Raw genomic sequence first — 15,443 nt, forward strand, 5'->3', positions numbered from 1 at the left:
AAGAGAATCACGGACGGACCCTGGACAATCCTTCTCAAGGTGGCTAAATATTGATGAAATAAATTCATTTTTAACAGCTATAAATAGTAAGACTCTCTTCTAAAAAATATCTTGGGTAGTACTGACCTAAATAACACATGTAACTAGCAAAACTACCCATTGAGCCGTATCTCCTGTAACATGTCCTAAAGTTAATAAAAAGGCCAGCTATACAGAGAACCCCCTCCTATATAATGCTGTTGTATAACTAGTGCAATAACAGGTAACAGATCCGCATTATCCGATTCATACCACTGCGCAGAACATGCATGCAGAGCAATGGGAACCTTCTTATTTAAACTGGGCTTCCGTCTTTGCCTGCTGACACTGCACAGCGGCGTGAGTGGGGCGGAACGGACACCCCGGAAGCACGTGCGGGGTGCGGATCCCTTTCCGCGGGCGACCTCGGAGGCGGGGCATTCCCCTACTGCAAGCTGCATGGCTTCGTTCGTGGAGAGCCCCTCAGAGCCGACTCGAGGGGTCGACATGCACGATGCCCAGTGGGAGCCCCAGAAACCGTCCCACGAGGTTGGCCTCATTTCGCATGGTTTGCACTGAGCGTGTCGTGCAAGTCGACCATTTTCTGAGCGTGTTCCTGCCAACACTGGGAAAGGATGCCCATGCCGGGCCAAATCGTCAAATAAACCGGTTTGAGAAAAGGACTGGCCAACGGTGGCGTTCAGAGCCATTTAGGTTTCGATCTACGACCGGGTGGGGGGGAGGGGGGTGAAGACCTGAATGCACCAAGACCTGACCCTCAGGTAATGGGAAGCCTCCAAGCAATGTGACATCGCAAAGTTATTCTGCCAGCAAATGAACGGTTTTTAACATTAGTGAGTAGGAGTAGGAAATACGTAAGCGAGGAGAAGCACATAAACATAAGGTACGGAGCTCGGTTTACAAATTCAGATCGTCCCCGTCTGGCCGTTAGCACAGTGAACAAGGCAAGCAGAATCGTCAACAGGCTCTTAGGAGACAGCCAAGACACAGTCATGCCGGGCACAGTTGTGTGTTGGACGCAGGATTAACAGTTAGGCGCTCATGCCAATGCGCTGACAAGGAGCCAATTCTCACACACAAGCCGTAGGAGGATAGGCCACGGTTGCAAACACACACCTTTCTCTTGCCTTTGCAGGCCCGGGCCATCGGGCTTGGCGGGCCTTCTCCTGCCTTGCTCTTGAGCAGCAGCCTTCAGCAGAGGAGGAGGAGGAGGAAGGCCTCTTGACTTGGTGGGTCTCATGTAGCCTTTCATTGGCTGAGGGGCCTTGGCTCTCCCCTCTTTCCTGGTCTCTCTGGCCACCTGGTCTCCGCGGTCAGCTTGCTGAACCGACGCGGCACTTTCAGCGGCACTTTCCGCGGCTCTGGAGCCCGGGCGCTGGGTGTCCACCAGGTCAGCCGCCTCCCTCAGCAGCCCTACTTCCTCTGTGCTGGCCGCCTGCACTGCAGGGCTGGCCTTCGGCTCGCTCACATCCTCCAGCTGCGGACATTCGGAGAGGGCTTCAGGTTTACTCGCAGAACCCGCTTCCTCCGCAGGGACTTCCTCCAGGGCCTCATCTGCCCCAGCCTTGCCTCCTAAGCTGCCCAGGCATTCTGCGGCTTTCTGCTCGGCTCCTGGGTGGCTTTTCGCTGCGGCCGCTTGCTCCGCGGGGCCGCCAACGAGGGCGGCTGCCAGATCCCGGAGCACTGTGGCCTCCTCCTCGTTGCTCCAACCGGATGACAACGGCGCTGCAGGGACGCCGCTTTCCCTTCCAGCGGCCATCTTTGATTCCTCTTCCCCTGGCACGTCCAACGAACCAGGCCCAGATGCTCGCACTGGGCTTGGGAGAGCGGCTCCGCTACCTTCTGCCGGCACAGACGGGAGCCCCTGATCCCCTCCTGCTCCGTCCTGCCTGGCAAGGCCCTCTGCTGGGGGCCGCTTACCCTTCTTCCTCTTCTCTCTCGTTTCATCGCCTGCTTTCACCAAGAGAGAAGTCTCTATCGTGGCCTCTCTCCCTTCTAGCTTTCCCAAATCCGCCTGCAGCTCTCGCCACTCCTTCTGCTCGCCTTCACTGGCACCTCTCAGAACATCTGTGGGCAAACCCTGCTCCTTGCTCAGCTCACCAACAAACTTGCCGGGTCGTTCTAAAAAGGGGCACCCGAGCCCCCAGCTTTTCGAAGCGGCTTCTTCACAGACACCGGAACCAGGTGGCGCAAAGGAGCCAAACAAGCTCATGGGGTTCTCCTCCCAGCGCATCTGATGCTCAGCGGGGAGGCCTTTAACGTTCCTGTTCTCATCCACCAACTCCAGCTCTTCCACAGCCTGCCCGAACCCAGCTAACTCGGGGTGCTGCTCTGCGCCCGCTTCTTTTGCCGTCTTTCTGCTTTTCCTGTCGCTACCCCTCTTGGCAGGCGTGGCCAACGGATCCTGCCCAGCCGCAGGGTCTGAGCCACTGCCCCCGTCCTCCCTGCGGCTCGGAGGGGGAGCGCGCTCTTTGAGCGGAGCCTCCCTTTCCGCACCCGGGACCACGTCTGCCTCTGCCTTGGTCCCCAGGAGGAAAGGGCATTCCAAACTGGACCCGTCCTTTCCCTTCTTTCCCTTCTCTGTTCCTCTAGCCGCTTCGTCAAGGGGCACAACGGGGGCCCGGACTGCCGCTTCTGCATCCCCCAGGGGATGGCCAACACCCTCCTCCTCGCCTCCCCTGCGGGATGACGGAGGCTCCTCTGCTCTAGCCGCCTCATTCTGTACAGGAGCAGGCCCGGTGGGTTCGGACTTCGCATCGAAGCAGTCGAGAGTCTGGGGGCTCTGTCCTTCAGGACCCCGTTTCTTGCCTTCTTCTGGCACCGGCTCAGGGAGAGGGGTGGGCGATTTCAGGAGATCTGTGGCACCTTGACCGGCTTCCTGACTTTGGTAAGGCAGAGGGGCCTCCCGGGGCTGGGTCAGCAGCAACGCCTGGGAAGCCTGACTGTCGAGGCCAGAGGAGGGAGGCTGCTCCAAGCCGCGACCTGGTGTAGCTGTGCCGAGGCCATCCCCTTCCTTCTCTTCCGTCCTCCCCACCAGCTTTGCAGCAGGAAGTGGGGCGCGAGAGTCATCGGGCTGCTCCAGCAGCGGGGCGCCGGCAGCACCGGCTTCCTTCGGTGCATCGGCCTTCTTGGAAGGCTTGCTCAAGTCGGGCACGGAGTCCAGCGAGGGCGGCTGCTCGGCCGGGCCCCTCCCAGACCTTTTGCTTCTCCCGTCACTCGTCCTCTTCTTGGGTTTGCTGGCTGGCAACACGGAGGGGGACTCCACAGTGGGGGGGCCCTCCGAACCCGCTGGGCCGGATCCTTTCCCTCTGTCGGTTCCCTCTGCTTGGGCAGCTGCCTCCAGAGCGGCAGGACACGCCATCTGCCTGCCTGGCATTTCCAAGAGGAAGGGGTATGCCGAGGGAGGGAAGTCCACCCACTCGCTCTTCCTGCTCGGCGCTGCCTTGGCCTTCCCCTGCGCGGATGGCGCGGCCGGAGCGTGGGCCTCCGCCGCAGCAGCCGCCGCTTCCGGCAGCCCGCCCGCAGGTGAGGCGCTGGCCCCTTCTCGGCCGTCCTCCGTTATCGCTCCAGCTTGGCCCAGCCCACCTGCTTCAGCGGCGAGGTGGACGCTGCTGCTCTCCACCTCCGGGAAGTACGGCGGCCCGAACGAGATCCTCTCTGCCGCCTTTCTGCTCTTCCCACTGCCGGTTCTCTTCTTGGGTTTTTCTCCCAGCCCCGCAGAGCTGAGCGCCGCTTTACCTTCCTCTGTGCCGGAGACGCCCAGCTCAGGGCTTCGGGCCACCGGACTGGTGTCGGCAGGTGCCCTGGCCACCTCCAAACCAGGAGCCTTGCCCACACTGTCCTTGTCCTCCAAAAGGAGCCGCTGCTGCTGCTCCGGGTGATTTCTAGCCCTCTTGCTTTTCCCATCACTGCCCCTCTTTTTAGGCTGGTCGTTCCCCGGCCTGGGAATGGGCCCAGCTGGCTGTTCGGAAGGACTGGGGCAAGCTCCCTTGTCTGCACCAGCGAAGGCCTCTTTAGCACCGCCACCCGTGCTGGCAGGGGCAAGGGGCTGTACGGAATCTGGCTTGGTTTCCGGAACAAAGGGGACTTCGGACGAAGCAGCGGCCGACTTTCCATCCTTCGCATCACCTGGTGACAGCTCTCGCAGGGGACTTGCTTCTGGCGGCAGCTCAGAGGCAGTGCAGACCCTGTCCTTCCTCTTCGTGGGCCGCTCTCTCTCTCTGGCCGCCTCCGCAGCCTTCGCTTCCCCTGGAGGTTTGGCAGCTCCCTCCTGGGCCCTCTCGCATTTGCCCCCCTTCTTGGGCTCCTCTGCCTTCTCTGCCAGGGTTTCCCCGGCAGGAGCAGGGCCCTCCGGGGCCGTCGCCGCACCCACGGCTGCAGGCGCCCCCTCTCCCACTGCCAGTTTGGGCTCCAAAGTGGACGCATCAGGGCCCAAAGTCCAGGGGGACTGGCTCTGAGACGGCCTGCCTGCAGCAAAGGGACCCGGTTCCACAGGACTGGCCTGCGCGGGCGGCGAGACGGGGCTGCCGCCTGGCTTGCTCTGCCTGGCATGGTGCTTCAGCTGCCCTTCAGGAGGCTCCTCCCTCCGGCACGGAGCCAGCACCGTCGAGCCAGCACCAGTCACAGCTTCTGTTCCGCCAGCTTCCCCTGCCTTCGCATCGAAGGTGGGCTTGGGAGGGTCTGCGGTCGGCTGGGCTGGCACTCCGGCGGGAACTGGCGGAGAGCTCAAGGGATCCGAGAACCGCAAATCCCCTTCATGCTTGCAAGTGTTCCTCTCCAGGACTTCTCTGGAGGTGCTCGAGATCTCTTTGGCGCTCTCGGGGGATTTGGAAAAGGGGACCTCGGGCTTCGGGGCTCTCGGCCGTTCGCAGCTGTCCTCCCAAGGCTCCACAGCCCTCGGCTGCTGGCTCCGCTTCTGCTTCTGCTTCCTCTTCTTCTTCTTCAACGCCGCCGAAGCCTCGAGCTCCCACCCCTCTCGCAGAACATCCCTGGGAGCCTCTGCACACTCCAGCGGCTGGCCGGCTGCCTTCCGGTGAGAGGCTCTGCTCCGCGGGGACGTCCCGGAAGCACAGCCGCCTTCTGCAGCGGCAGAAGCCTCCCCTCCTTGGGCACGGCTCTCCTGGGCCGGGGAACCAACCAGGAGCTCCTCCGGGGTGTCTGCCACTGTCCCGTGGGAAGGTTTTGCTCTGCCAAACCTGTGGTGGTCACTGGATTTATTAGCTTGTCTTACTTGGGCAGGAGGCACACCTGGAATACAGGAAGTCTGCTCAAGCACTGGAGCATTATTCACCAAGAGCAACTTTTGGGATTCTCCAAATGGCTCATTATCTACACTGGTACCAACTCTCATCTTAATGATGCAGATCTGGGGGTGAGATAAGCACTCACTCACCGTGGTGGATTTTATGCATCATTTCTTCCACTTCCGTCACACATCAGAGACAAATTCTTGGTTTTACGTCCAGCATTATTTGAGCAACACTCTTAAGCCCAGAAAGTCATTAAACCTTCCGAAATGAATTTCGGGGCCCGCTGTGCTACTTCTCTTAGAACCGAAAAGGCTGGGTAGAGAGACAAGAGTTCTAGAAATACAGAACTTCCCCCGGCAGGAAATGGGTATGCGGCAAGTCATGGCAGAGCAGGGACCCAACTAGATGGAAAAGGCAGGGAGGTGGACACACAATTAACAGAAGGCCAGGGAGCAAAGGAGTTGGATGTAGATGGATGGACTCTGTTTCTCATTCATGGGAGAAACCACAACGCCATCTTTGCACAGCTGGGTCCCGACTCACCCCGCAGTTCGGCAGTGGGAGTCCTGCAAATTTCAGGGGAAGAGCTGTAAAATTAAGAGGTCCAAGAGAAAAGCGCTGGCCTACCTGCCAATATCAGGAATTAAGACCCTGGTTCCCAGAACCACGGTGCAAAACCTGACGTACCAGACACAGCAAGAAGGGGGCGGGCCTTGGCAAACCTGCCCACGTTTAACCTGGCTACCAGTGTGACGTCAGATGCTCAGGACTTGGGACTGAGGAGGAGGAGGAAGAAGCTGGAGGCAGCCTCTCATGGCCCACCCGGTCCCGGAGGGGGGGGGTGCCCCTCTGGAAGCAAGGGGAGACGCGGTTTGGAGGAGGCAGGAGCAGCAGGACGGAGTGCAAGAGAAGGGGGGGTGGCGCCCGGCTCCTCCCCACCACTGCCTACCTGCAGGTTCCTGGGGGGGCTGTTCCTGGGACGGCGCCAGGGGCTGCACGGGGGGAGGCTCGGGCACTTCCTTTGGTGGGGACGTGTCCACGGGAGTGAGGTGGGGTTCTTCTGCCGGAGGCTCTTTCAGGCCGGCGCTGGGCTCTCCTGGGGACACGGATCCCCTTGGTTCTGCCAGGAACAAAAGCGTACAGAGATGGCAGTCGCGAGGAGGGGACGCTCCTCGGCCAGTCTCTCAAGCTCACACGACACGAGAGCCCTCGAGGACAGCAACAGCCTAAAGTGCCAGTGCAGCGCAGTGGTCGAGAGCGTGGGACTGGGACTCAGGCGATCCGGGTTTGAGTCCCCGCTCGGCCATGGAGCCCACTGGGTGCCTTTGGGCCAGTCACAGACTCTCGGCCCAGCCTACCTCACAGGGTTGTTGTTGTGGGGATAAGATGGAGGGGGAGAATGATGTCAGCTACCTTGAGCCCTTTGTAGGAAAAAGGCAGGATATAACTCGAAAAGTGAATGAATGCATGAATGAATGAAAATCCATGAGCTGGACACAGAATGGAGCCAGGGAGAAAAGGCACCAGCAGGGCCAAATTCTAAAACTGCACCAACGCTGCTCTTAAAAGGGTCTTCCCCGGGCATGTGGGCTCGGGGGGAGGCCATGTGGGCGTGTTAGCCACGCTGGCTGGGAACGATGGGAGCTGCAGTCCGGAACATCTAGGCGACAGCCGCTTGGGAAAGGCGGGCCCGGGTGCCGTCCGGAACTGCCGTCATGGCAGCGATGGGCCTGCTCACCTGCCGGATCAGGGCATCCGGCTCTCAGACGATGCCGGCAGAACGATGCGGGCCGCTGGCACCGCCGCCGCGGCACACAAGGCACTTGCCCAAGCGTCCCGCCGGGTGACACTCCTAAGGAAGGAACAGAAGCCCATTGCCTTACCTGCAAGTTCGGGGAGATGCACCACAGGCGGAGTCAGCGGCAGCTGCTCGGCCTCCTCTGGCTTCCCAGTAGGTGCACCGGGAGGCGGCGTGTCCTTCTCAGCGAGCTTCTTTGGCCCGGGAAGGGGCTCCACAGGCTGGCTGGGGAAGGAGAAGGACGCAGCCTCCTCCCACGATCCTCCGGGCTGGCCGCCTTCCACTTCCTTGGTGTGCTGGGTGGGCAGTGGCGCAGATTCTCGGCCTGTCGGGGAAGGGGCGGGTGCGTCGGCCCCCTCCTGCACGTGCTGGGCGGCGGCGGCGGCGCTCTCGGCGACCTTCTCCGCATGCGGGGCAGGAGGCACGGCCTGTTCCTCTGCTCTGGGGCCGGGCAGCAGGCTCTCCTGCTTCTCCGTGCAGGGGGCAAGGGGGGGGCCTGCTCTCGGCGGCTTTCTGCAGGGCAGGCTCGGCGGCCACCTCCTCCTCCTCCTGATGACTGAGAAAAGCCTTCTTGCCTCCCACCTCTGGACTGGGAAGGGGCTTGCTGGGCTGGGGCTGCTCCTGTGGGCAGGGCTGGCTGGTGCCCTCCTCCTCCTCGTGGCGGCCGGGTGCAGGCTTGCCCCCCTCCTGCTTCTCCGGCGCAGGAGGGCTGCCCGTGGCAGGGCCCGCGGAGTCCGTGGCCTTTGCTTTCTGCTCCTGTGCCACAGCGGCTCCTGGGGAATCTGTTGCGAGAAAAAGGAGCACACCGCCTTTTCCCATCTGCAGGGCGCGCAGACACCCTCGCGCCGCCCCGCCCCCGCCAGTTCAGGAAGCTGATCCGGGATCCACGGGGCAGGACCCACACGTCCGGCCTGGGCTGAGCCACCGTGCGGCCACAAGCGGGCCGTGGGCACACGCCTGCTGCTGGGCAGGAAGAACAGGCGGGCGCCCCTTTCGCATTCTGCCCGCGAGCGTTTCGCAGGCAGCACGGAAATGACCGGCTGAACCGGATGGTGCGTGCCTGGAGTTAAAGGCTGGCAGAGGCAAGCCCAGCCCCCCTTTGGCCCTGAAACGGGTGCCTGGTCTGGAGACCCCCAGCTCTCGGGAGAGGGCCTCTGCTGCTCTCCCCGAAGCGGAGGAAAGCTGCCTGGAGCCGACCTTTGGTCCTGGAGAGATTTCCCCAAGCTGGCACCCCCCCCTCCCCAGATGCGTGCAGGAGAAGTGCGGCTGTCCTGGCGGGGAGCCACAGCCGGTGTCCGAGGGGCACCAGGCCGCCTCGAAGAGATGGCGGAGCCACCGGTGGGCAGCTCCGCTCCTGCCTGGATCTCCAGCACCTCCGAAGGCACACCTTGCTGGGGGTCCTGGAGCGCAAGGTGCGAGACGGGGCGCAGAAGTGGGAACGACAAGCACGCCCCGGTTCTTGACGCCACCGCCACTTCTGGCAGGACGGTTCTTGGGTCCCCTTGGTGCCTGCAGGATCTCCAGGAGCATCTCCTGGTGGAACCAGGAGTCCCTGAGGCCGGGCAGACCTGGGCTGAGGTCCCCCCTCCTCTACGAAGCCCACTGGGTGACTGCGCAGCTCCTGGCGCTCAGCCTGGTCGAACTTACAGGGCTGCTCTGAACACGGGCGCAAAGGAGGAGCATGTACCCCACCGTGGAGGGAAATGCGGGGCTGAAATGTGGCAGCTAAGCACGTCCAGGGAAGTCTCATGCGCAGGCTTACCTGCGAAAGGGTCTTTGGGAGGAAGGAATGTGTGGTCAAAGGAGGGTTCGAGGCCCAGAAACTCATTCATCGCAGGAACGGGGCCGGTGCCGCCTGCTCGAGGAGAAGCTACAGAAACCAAAACAGACAGAAGAATGTCTCACTCCTCCCACCATCCACTTTTGGGGCCTGCAAACAGGATGAAGCGGGTGGGCATGGGAGAAAAGGGAAGCGATGCCGCCTGCCCGGGAGGTGGAGCTCATCCAGAGCCACCACTGGGGCCGGCCCGACAATCCGCAGCGCCCAAGCGCGGCCCAGGTGCCGATCCACCCGAGCGCTCAGAGCCAGGGGGCCGGAAGCGGGGCGGACACCCCCGATTCCCCCCAACTGAGATGCTCCCCAGCCAAGTAGATGAGGGCGGGTCCAACATCTGCAGGCTCCTCCTGGTGAACGGTGTCCACAGACGCTGCCGACCTCGTTGCGTGAGGCAGAGCCCAAAGCCAAAGCAAGCTTTTCAAAAGTTCTCTTTCACCTGCTGGTACCGCTTGCTTTTCCTCGACGTCCCTCAGGCCTGTGACAGGACTTTCTGGCAAGGGGACCTCTGCTGCTTCAGGGATCTTGCTGGGCACTAAGAGAGAGGCAAGCCTTTTACGCACGAGATGGGGGTGGGGGGGCACAGGCCAGAAGCTCTACGTGATGGGAACCCTAAAGTGAAACCTCCACTTCAAAATGATCTGATAGAGAAGACCTGAACACGGGACAATCAAAGACCATTGAAAGATCTCCTCAGGTGTGCCGACAGGTGGAGGTGCTGCCGTTCTCTCAGGCAAAGCTCTCCTCCTGTCCTATCCTTTCAAGAGAAGAGAAGAGGAACTCAACTGTCTCTGCTGGGATGGGTGGATCGGAGCAAGGTGGGGCGGGGAAATGGATGGCCTCTGGTGGCTCGGTGTGGGGTCATCGCCTTGCACCCCATTTTAAGTGGGATGCAGGAAGACAGGGACAGAGAGCAGGATCCAGAAGGGGGCCGGAACACCTTATCACCTTAGGTAAAATGCAGAGGATTCGGGGAAGCACCGGCTGATGCCCCACTGCTCTTCCCGCCCGCTTCGCTCCCCTTCTCTTGGCCTCCCCACTTGTACCACATTCTCTAAGTAAGCCTCTGGGACCAGCAGCAAGGCTGCGATGACTGGCAGGAACTCCTTTCCAAAATAGTAAGGGCTTCCCGGACGCTTCCTGCTGCAGCAGCCTCTCTGAAAACCAAGCGTTGTCTGGAAACTAAAGCGGGAGCCAGAGGGACAACTGCCCTCAGCTGGGAGAAGACGGCCGCTGCTGCGACCACGAATCTGGAAGGGGCATCGGACAGGCTGTGGGACTTGCATCCTCCGGGGTCGAGAGCGCAAGGGTCAGTCCCAGCACAGACTTCCAGAGCCAGCAGGGCTTAGTCAAGAGCGGCCCACTCCCCGCTTCTCAAAGGCGTCTTTGTCGTCCTCTGCGGAGATGCGGGAACCCGCCGTGCTCCTGCGCAAGCAGCACCGACCCCCTGCACGCTCCTGGCCTTTACCTGGCAGCTCAAAGAAAGGTGCTCCCTGTCCCTCCGCCACTAAGTGCTGTGCGCCCAACCAGAAATCTTCAGGAGGTCCCGTCTCTTGAGCCGGTGCTACGGGAAAGAGTGAGCAGGCGCCCTGATGAAAGCCCACCTTCTGAGACGGGGGCTTCTCAGAAGGGCCTTTGCGGCCCAGGTCAAGCTACCCCAGGCTGGGGCTGTCGCTCATACCGGGCTCGCACAGGGTCCCTTCCATTTGCCGGGCTTACCTGGAACACGCCCAAGTCAGCTAAAGAACTGGCTCGGGTATGGGGGGACTGAATTTAGCCCCACGGGTGCCGCCTGACTTCCCATCTGCCACCCCGTTCTCTCCCCGCAGAGGAGCAGCAGGGCGGCTACTTCCCTCGCCAGCATTAGCATTAGCTCTCGAGCCAGGCCTGCGTGCTTCGTCCGGCAGCTGTATTTGGCACGCTGCTCCACCTGCCCAGCCGCCCACCTTGGCTTCCCGGCCGGTTCCCCTCCAGCCTGGCTGATTTCCACGGCTGCAGCAGATCAGCGTGGGCTCACCTGCTTCATTCTGGTTCCACAGAGTCTCCACACTTGAATCTGCACCAAGGAAGGCCAGAGGGCCAAAGATACTGGCAGGAGGGTGTGGGGGTCCCAGTGGGGGCTGCTCAGGCACTCCTGCAGCTCCATAAGGTGCTGTAAGAAACAGGCAGGTCTGCACCACCAGGTACCCTTTCCCCACGCTTCCCGGCCCCTTGCAACAGACTGCAGGGACTGGCACGGACTGGGCTCTGGGCTCTCCAGCTCCTTTCCATTTCAAATATGGCCTTTAAAATGACGTGCTGCAATTCCATTATTTTTTAATCTTACCTGTATTTTATATTTCATTTTTATTGTATTTTACGTGCTGTCGTAGTCTGCCCAAAGACTACCCAAAGACTACGTGCCCTGGGCAGGGCAGAAATAAAATAAGTAAGATGTATGTGCTGGACTGCAAGTTTCATCCTTTCCAGCCAGCATGGAAAGAGCTGCAGTCCAACACATCCAGCGGGCACCGGACTGGGAAGAAAGGATTAAATCAGGAGGCTCCCCATGCCTCAAATAAAACGCTGCACCAGTAAATCAGCGTAGCTTCATTTTATTCTGGCTGCAGAGAGCTGGGAGTTTCATCTTACAGGCTGCACAGAAGAGAAAGGGCCGGAGTATCTGGGACGCTGCAGAGGTATAGAGACAAAAGGACAACAGACTGGAAAGGGGGGATTTAATTCTCGGGAAACAGAAAGCTTCGCCCACAAATTAGAATCTTCAGCCAGAAAAGAGCCCATGGCTGCAGAAGCCCAGTCCCACCCCGGATGGAAGGCATGCCGTCTCCAAGACCCACTGAAGACTGGAAAGTCTGTCTCGAAGTGAAGAAGCAGATTATGTCCCTCAGCCCTTTCTGCTGTTAATGAGTGTTTCAAAGCAACGGAGGAGGAAGAGAGATGTTAGCCATGCAGAAGAATTCCTTAGTGGCACTTGAAGAAGGTGGTGTTACGTAACGGGCAAGCACAATGAAAAACGGTACCATGGACTTCTTCCGGAGCTCCACAATACGCACTGAAAGGCGGCACATTCGTCATTTCCTGAGGAAGCAGCAGCAGGTCGGACAGGACATCTTCTCGGTGCATCTTAAAAGGCTCTAAGGGAGAATCGGCAGATATCAAAGGCCTTTCTCCAACACCCAAAGTCGTGGACGATGCTGGGACCGCAAGGCCCAAGGCCTGCCAGCGCAAGATGCTTCCGTGACCCGGCTCTTGCAACCTGCAATGGTTGCGGACAGTATCCCTGGTGGCCAGCAGCAGCCACGAAGGAGAGGTGCAGAACACCAGAACAATGGGGTGGGAGGACACGGAGCTTCAGGAAAGCTGACGGGCCCCCCACAGATGGTTTGCCACAAGGAGCACCCGGTGCTGTGGAAAAGAGGGCTGGGGAGGCCCCTATCCAGCAACGCTAGGAAGAGCTTTAGTCTAAGGCTGCCTTCTTTCGCTATCTGATGCCCTTCCAGGTGTTTTCAGCTGAGATGCAGCCCACCCCATCTGGGGGACACCTGGCTGGGGAAGGGCGATCTACAGACTTTTGACAGTTCAATGTTGGCTCCCTGGCAGTCAAGAAAGGATCCGGGAGTCAGGGTCAGTCTTGCATGCTGCAGGGCCGTTTTTCTGTCCAACCTTCCCTTCCACTGAAGAGGTACAGCACCTTTCGATAAGGGTAAGGCAGGCTTGCAAAGGAGGCAGGGACTCTTCTGTGCAACATTCTGGGAACGGAGGATTCTGGGCTCCTGCTGCGGTTCCTCCCAACTGGTTCCACTTAGGCGAGGACCCACACCAGGGAGTCCAGAAATGCCCACACACTAAGCATTTCCCACTGCCGTTACAATTGACACACCTCAGCAGAAGTAAAGGGGTATTATTTAATGGGTTAAAAGTGCTAGCAAAGGACCTGCTTGTAGATGTTCTTCCAGTGAAAGGTGGGGAAACACAGAAACCCTCCAGCTCTCACCTGCCCCCTTTCTTTTCACTCCCTCGCAGGTCGGTCTTGCCTCAGCTCAGACTTGTACCACTTATGACCCGACAAGCAAAAATGCAGCCAGTTCAAGGGTTTAAACCTCTTGTTTCTGTTGCTTACCAGAGAGCCAGTGTGGGGTGGTGGTGAAGTGGGCTGGGGCTCGGGGGATCCGGGTGCTAGACCCCGCTCGGCCATTAAGGCTACTGTGGTCAGTTCCTGCCTCTCAGCCTAACCTACTTCACAGGGTTGTTGTTGTGAGGACAGAATGAATGAAAAGGAAGAGAACTTTGTAAGCCGTTTGGGGCCCTTTGCTAGAGGAAGAAAGGGGCGGTATAAATGCAAAGCAGGAATAATAAAGAGAGCATGAGGAGGAGGACAGGACCAGCCACACGTTCACAGAGCAAGCTGCTTCAGGCAGCTGACCGGAGGCACCGTCCAACAGCAGCGAGTGTGCAGTTGTGTAAATCAATGTTGCTGGGTGTGCTGCTGCTGCTGCTGCTGCTGCTACTCAGGCAGGTAGGAAAGGAGGAGAGAGATTTTGGGTTTTCTGCTTCAGACCTCAAAATACTTAGGCCCAGGCCTGACAAGGCATCAATTGCAAACTCGTTCAATGACATATTGTCCTGGAGAGGGGAAGCTCATGTGCACAGATCTTGCACTCTGCCCATCAGCAAGACGGGCTCAGAGCAGACCTTATGCTTCATCATGGTTAAGTGTTGCATCACAGTCAACAGTCACAAACTAGGATGGGAAACCATTGTTCGAAGTGGATTGGCAAAATATGGATCAACATCAAACATGCATGGCAAAGGCATCTGAGTGGCGACGGTTTGGTACCTGTGTCTGCAATTAACCAGCAAGCCTCAACGTTCTCTTCCTTTTCAAACCCTTCAGAGGAAGGTTTTGTTGTACCTTTGCAACCTTTAGCAATCGGATTGCAAAAACGAAAGGAAAATGATGTTTGTCTGTGCAGTTCAGGCCCTGATAATGGATCGCTGGGTTCATTCAGCATATAAGAACCCTTGATCCACACAGAAATGTCTCAGGGAAATGCACTTGCTGTCATCCAGCCAAACTGATGAAAGTTGGAAAAAAGAGTACTTTTAATAAAGTTTCCTGAATAAGCAGATACTCCCTCAGACGGAACAAGGAAAAAACTCTGTCCGTAAGAGGGGCAGGTATGGGTGCATGCAGGTGCGTGCAAGGTAATAATGACAACCTGTCACTTCCACGCAGTTTTCAGACCATCTGCACATCCATCTTTTTAGCCTGTGCCAGGAATTCTATTACATCCTTGACTGGACAGAGGCAGCCAAGCAAGGAAGCGGCCCCAGAGACCCCCTTGCAGACAAAATGACTTTTCCAAAACGAGTGTCTCCCTTGTGGCTGAGCAGCCAGAGATGTGCACAGGCCATGCTTCCAAAGGAGGCCAGGACAAAAACGCGCCCGGAGCTCGAATTTCATGATGATAAAGAAAAATCAGGTTATGCAGACAAACAGCTAAATGCTGCCGAACCGGGGAGCAGGGAGAAGGGAAACTGACACCGGCCAAGGAAGCGAGTGCCTCATGCCCTGGACCAGCCTCTCCGGACCAGCACAGTTCTGACTTCTGGGCAGTAATGACATATATGCACAAGGAGAAACCACTGCAGTCGTAATTCACCCACTCTCCTCACCTTAAATGCCAATTTTAAAAAATCAATAGATATAAAGTTGAGTCGCATTTCCACTTCAGGGCTCTTTTATACCATCAGATCTCAAGGGGTCCTCTCAGGGTGCTCATTCTGAGACACCATCCTGCAAACACCGATAAGGAATTCTGGGGAGTTTTTAACTTAGGATAGATTAAGAACTGCAAGGAAGGAGATTTCAGCCCAATATTGGCACAAGCTTCTTAACAGCAAGGGCTCCTCGGCACAGAACACCCTCCTTCAGGTGTTGCCGGTCCTCCTTCACTGGAGATACGCAAGCATCAGCTGGACGGCCGCCTCACGGGGACGCTGTATCTGCACCCTGGAAGGCAGAGCCTGTGGTGACGGGGGGCGGGGGGTGATCGCCATGGTCTGGTTCCGCACCACAATCCCATGGGATCCAGCTTTCCTGGATCATTGTTACTGAGCAACTATGCTTCTGTACTTCCGCAATGAGTCACGTACAGATGGAATGTAACGCAAGGCAAGAACCCCAAAGACCTGGCTGGGGTTTGTACATTTCTGTAACTTCAACTGGACCCTTTAGCGGAGGTCACAAGGCAACTGAGGACTGCCCCACGGACACTCACTGTGTCAGCTCTCCCAGAGTGCTCCCAGTGCCCGGTGAGCTCAGGCTTCACACAACTCCTAGCATCTGAAGTGAATCACACTATAGCTCCGTTCAACCATCCTGAACCTGGGAACAACTGCATTCAAACAGACCGTGTTCCGGCCCTTTCCTTTCCTCCCAACACATGCAGGGAGACCAGCGGGCAAGGGGGCCCTTCCAGATGTTGGCTTCCTTCTGTTTTTTCTCTATGCAGATTCACGC

General features: G+C 58.5%; 1 protein-coding gene across 5 annotated transcripts in view; it reads right to left on the minus strand.

The window, feature by feature from the left end:
- The window catches only part of LOC123017863 (nascent polypeptide-associated complex subunit alpha, muscle-specific form-like), a 72,565-nt gene extending 63,110 nt beyond the window's left edge, over nucleotides 1-9,455 (minus strand). For all 5 annotated transcript variants that reach the window (XM_044419485.1, XM_044419488.1, XM_044419487.1 and 2 more), the window contains exons 1-5: nucleotides 9,360-9,455; nucleotides 8,849-8,956; nucleotides 7,172-7,868; nucleotides 6,238-6,408; nucleotides 1,156-5,286 (exon numbers count right to left, since the gene is read on the minus strand). In XM_044419485.1, coding sequence (XP_044275420.1) covers nucleotides 1,156-5,286; nucleotides 6,238-6,408; nucleotides 7,172-7,868; nucleotides 8,849-8,914 — 5,065 coding nt within the window. In that variant the 5' untranslated portion in view covers nucleotides 8,915-8,956; nucleotides 9,360-9,455. The remainder of the gene's footprint in view (nucleotides 1-1,155; nucleotides 5,287-6,237; nucleotides 6,409-7,171; nucleotides 7,869-8,848; nucleotides 8,957-9,359) is intronic.
- Nucleotides 9,456-15,443: the final 5,988 nt, after the last annotated feature.

The sequence above is a fragment of the Varanus komodoensis genome, unplaced genomic scaffold, assembly GCF_004798865.1.
Source record: "Varanus komodoensis strain SLA01 unplaced genomic scaffold, ASM479886v1 scaffold104, whole genome shotgun sequence".
NCBI classification, from domain to species: Eukaryota; Metazoa; Chordata; class Lepidosauria; order Squamata; family Varanidae; genus Varanus; species Varanus komodoensis.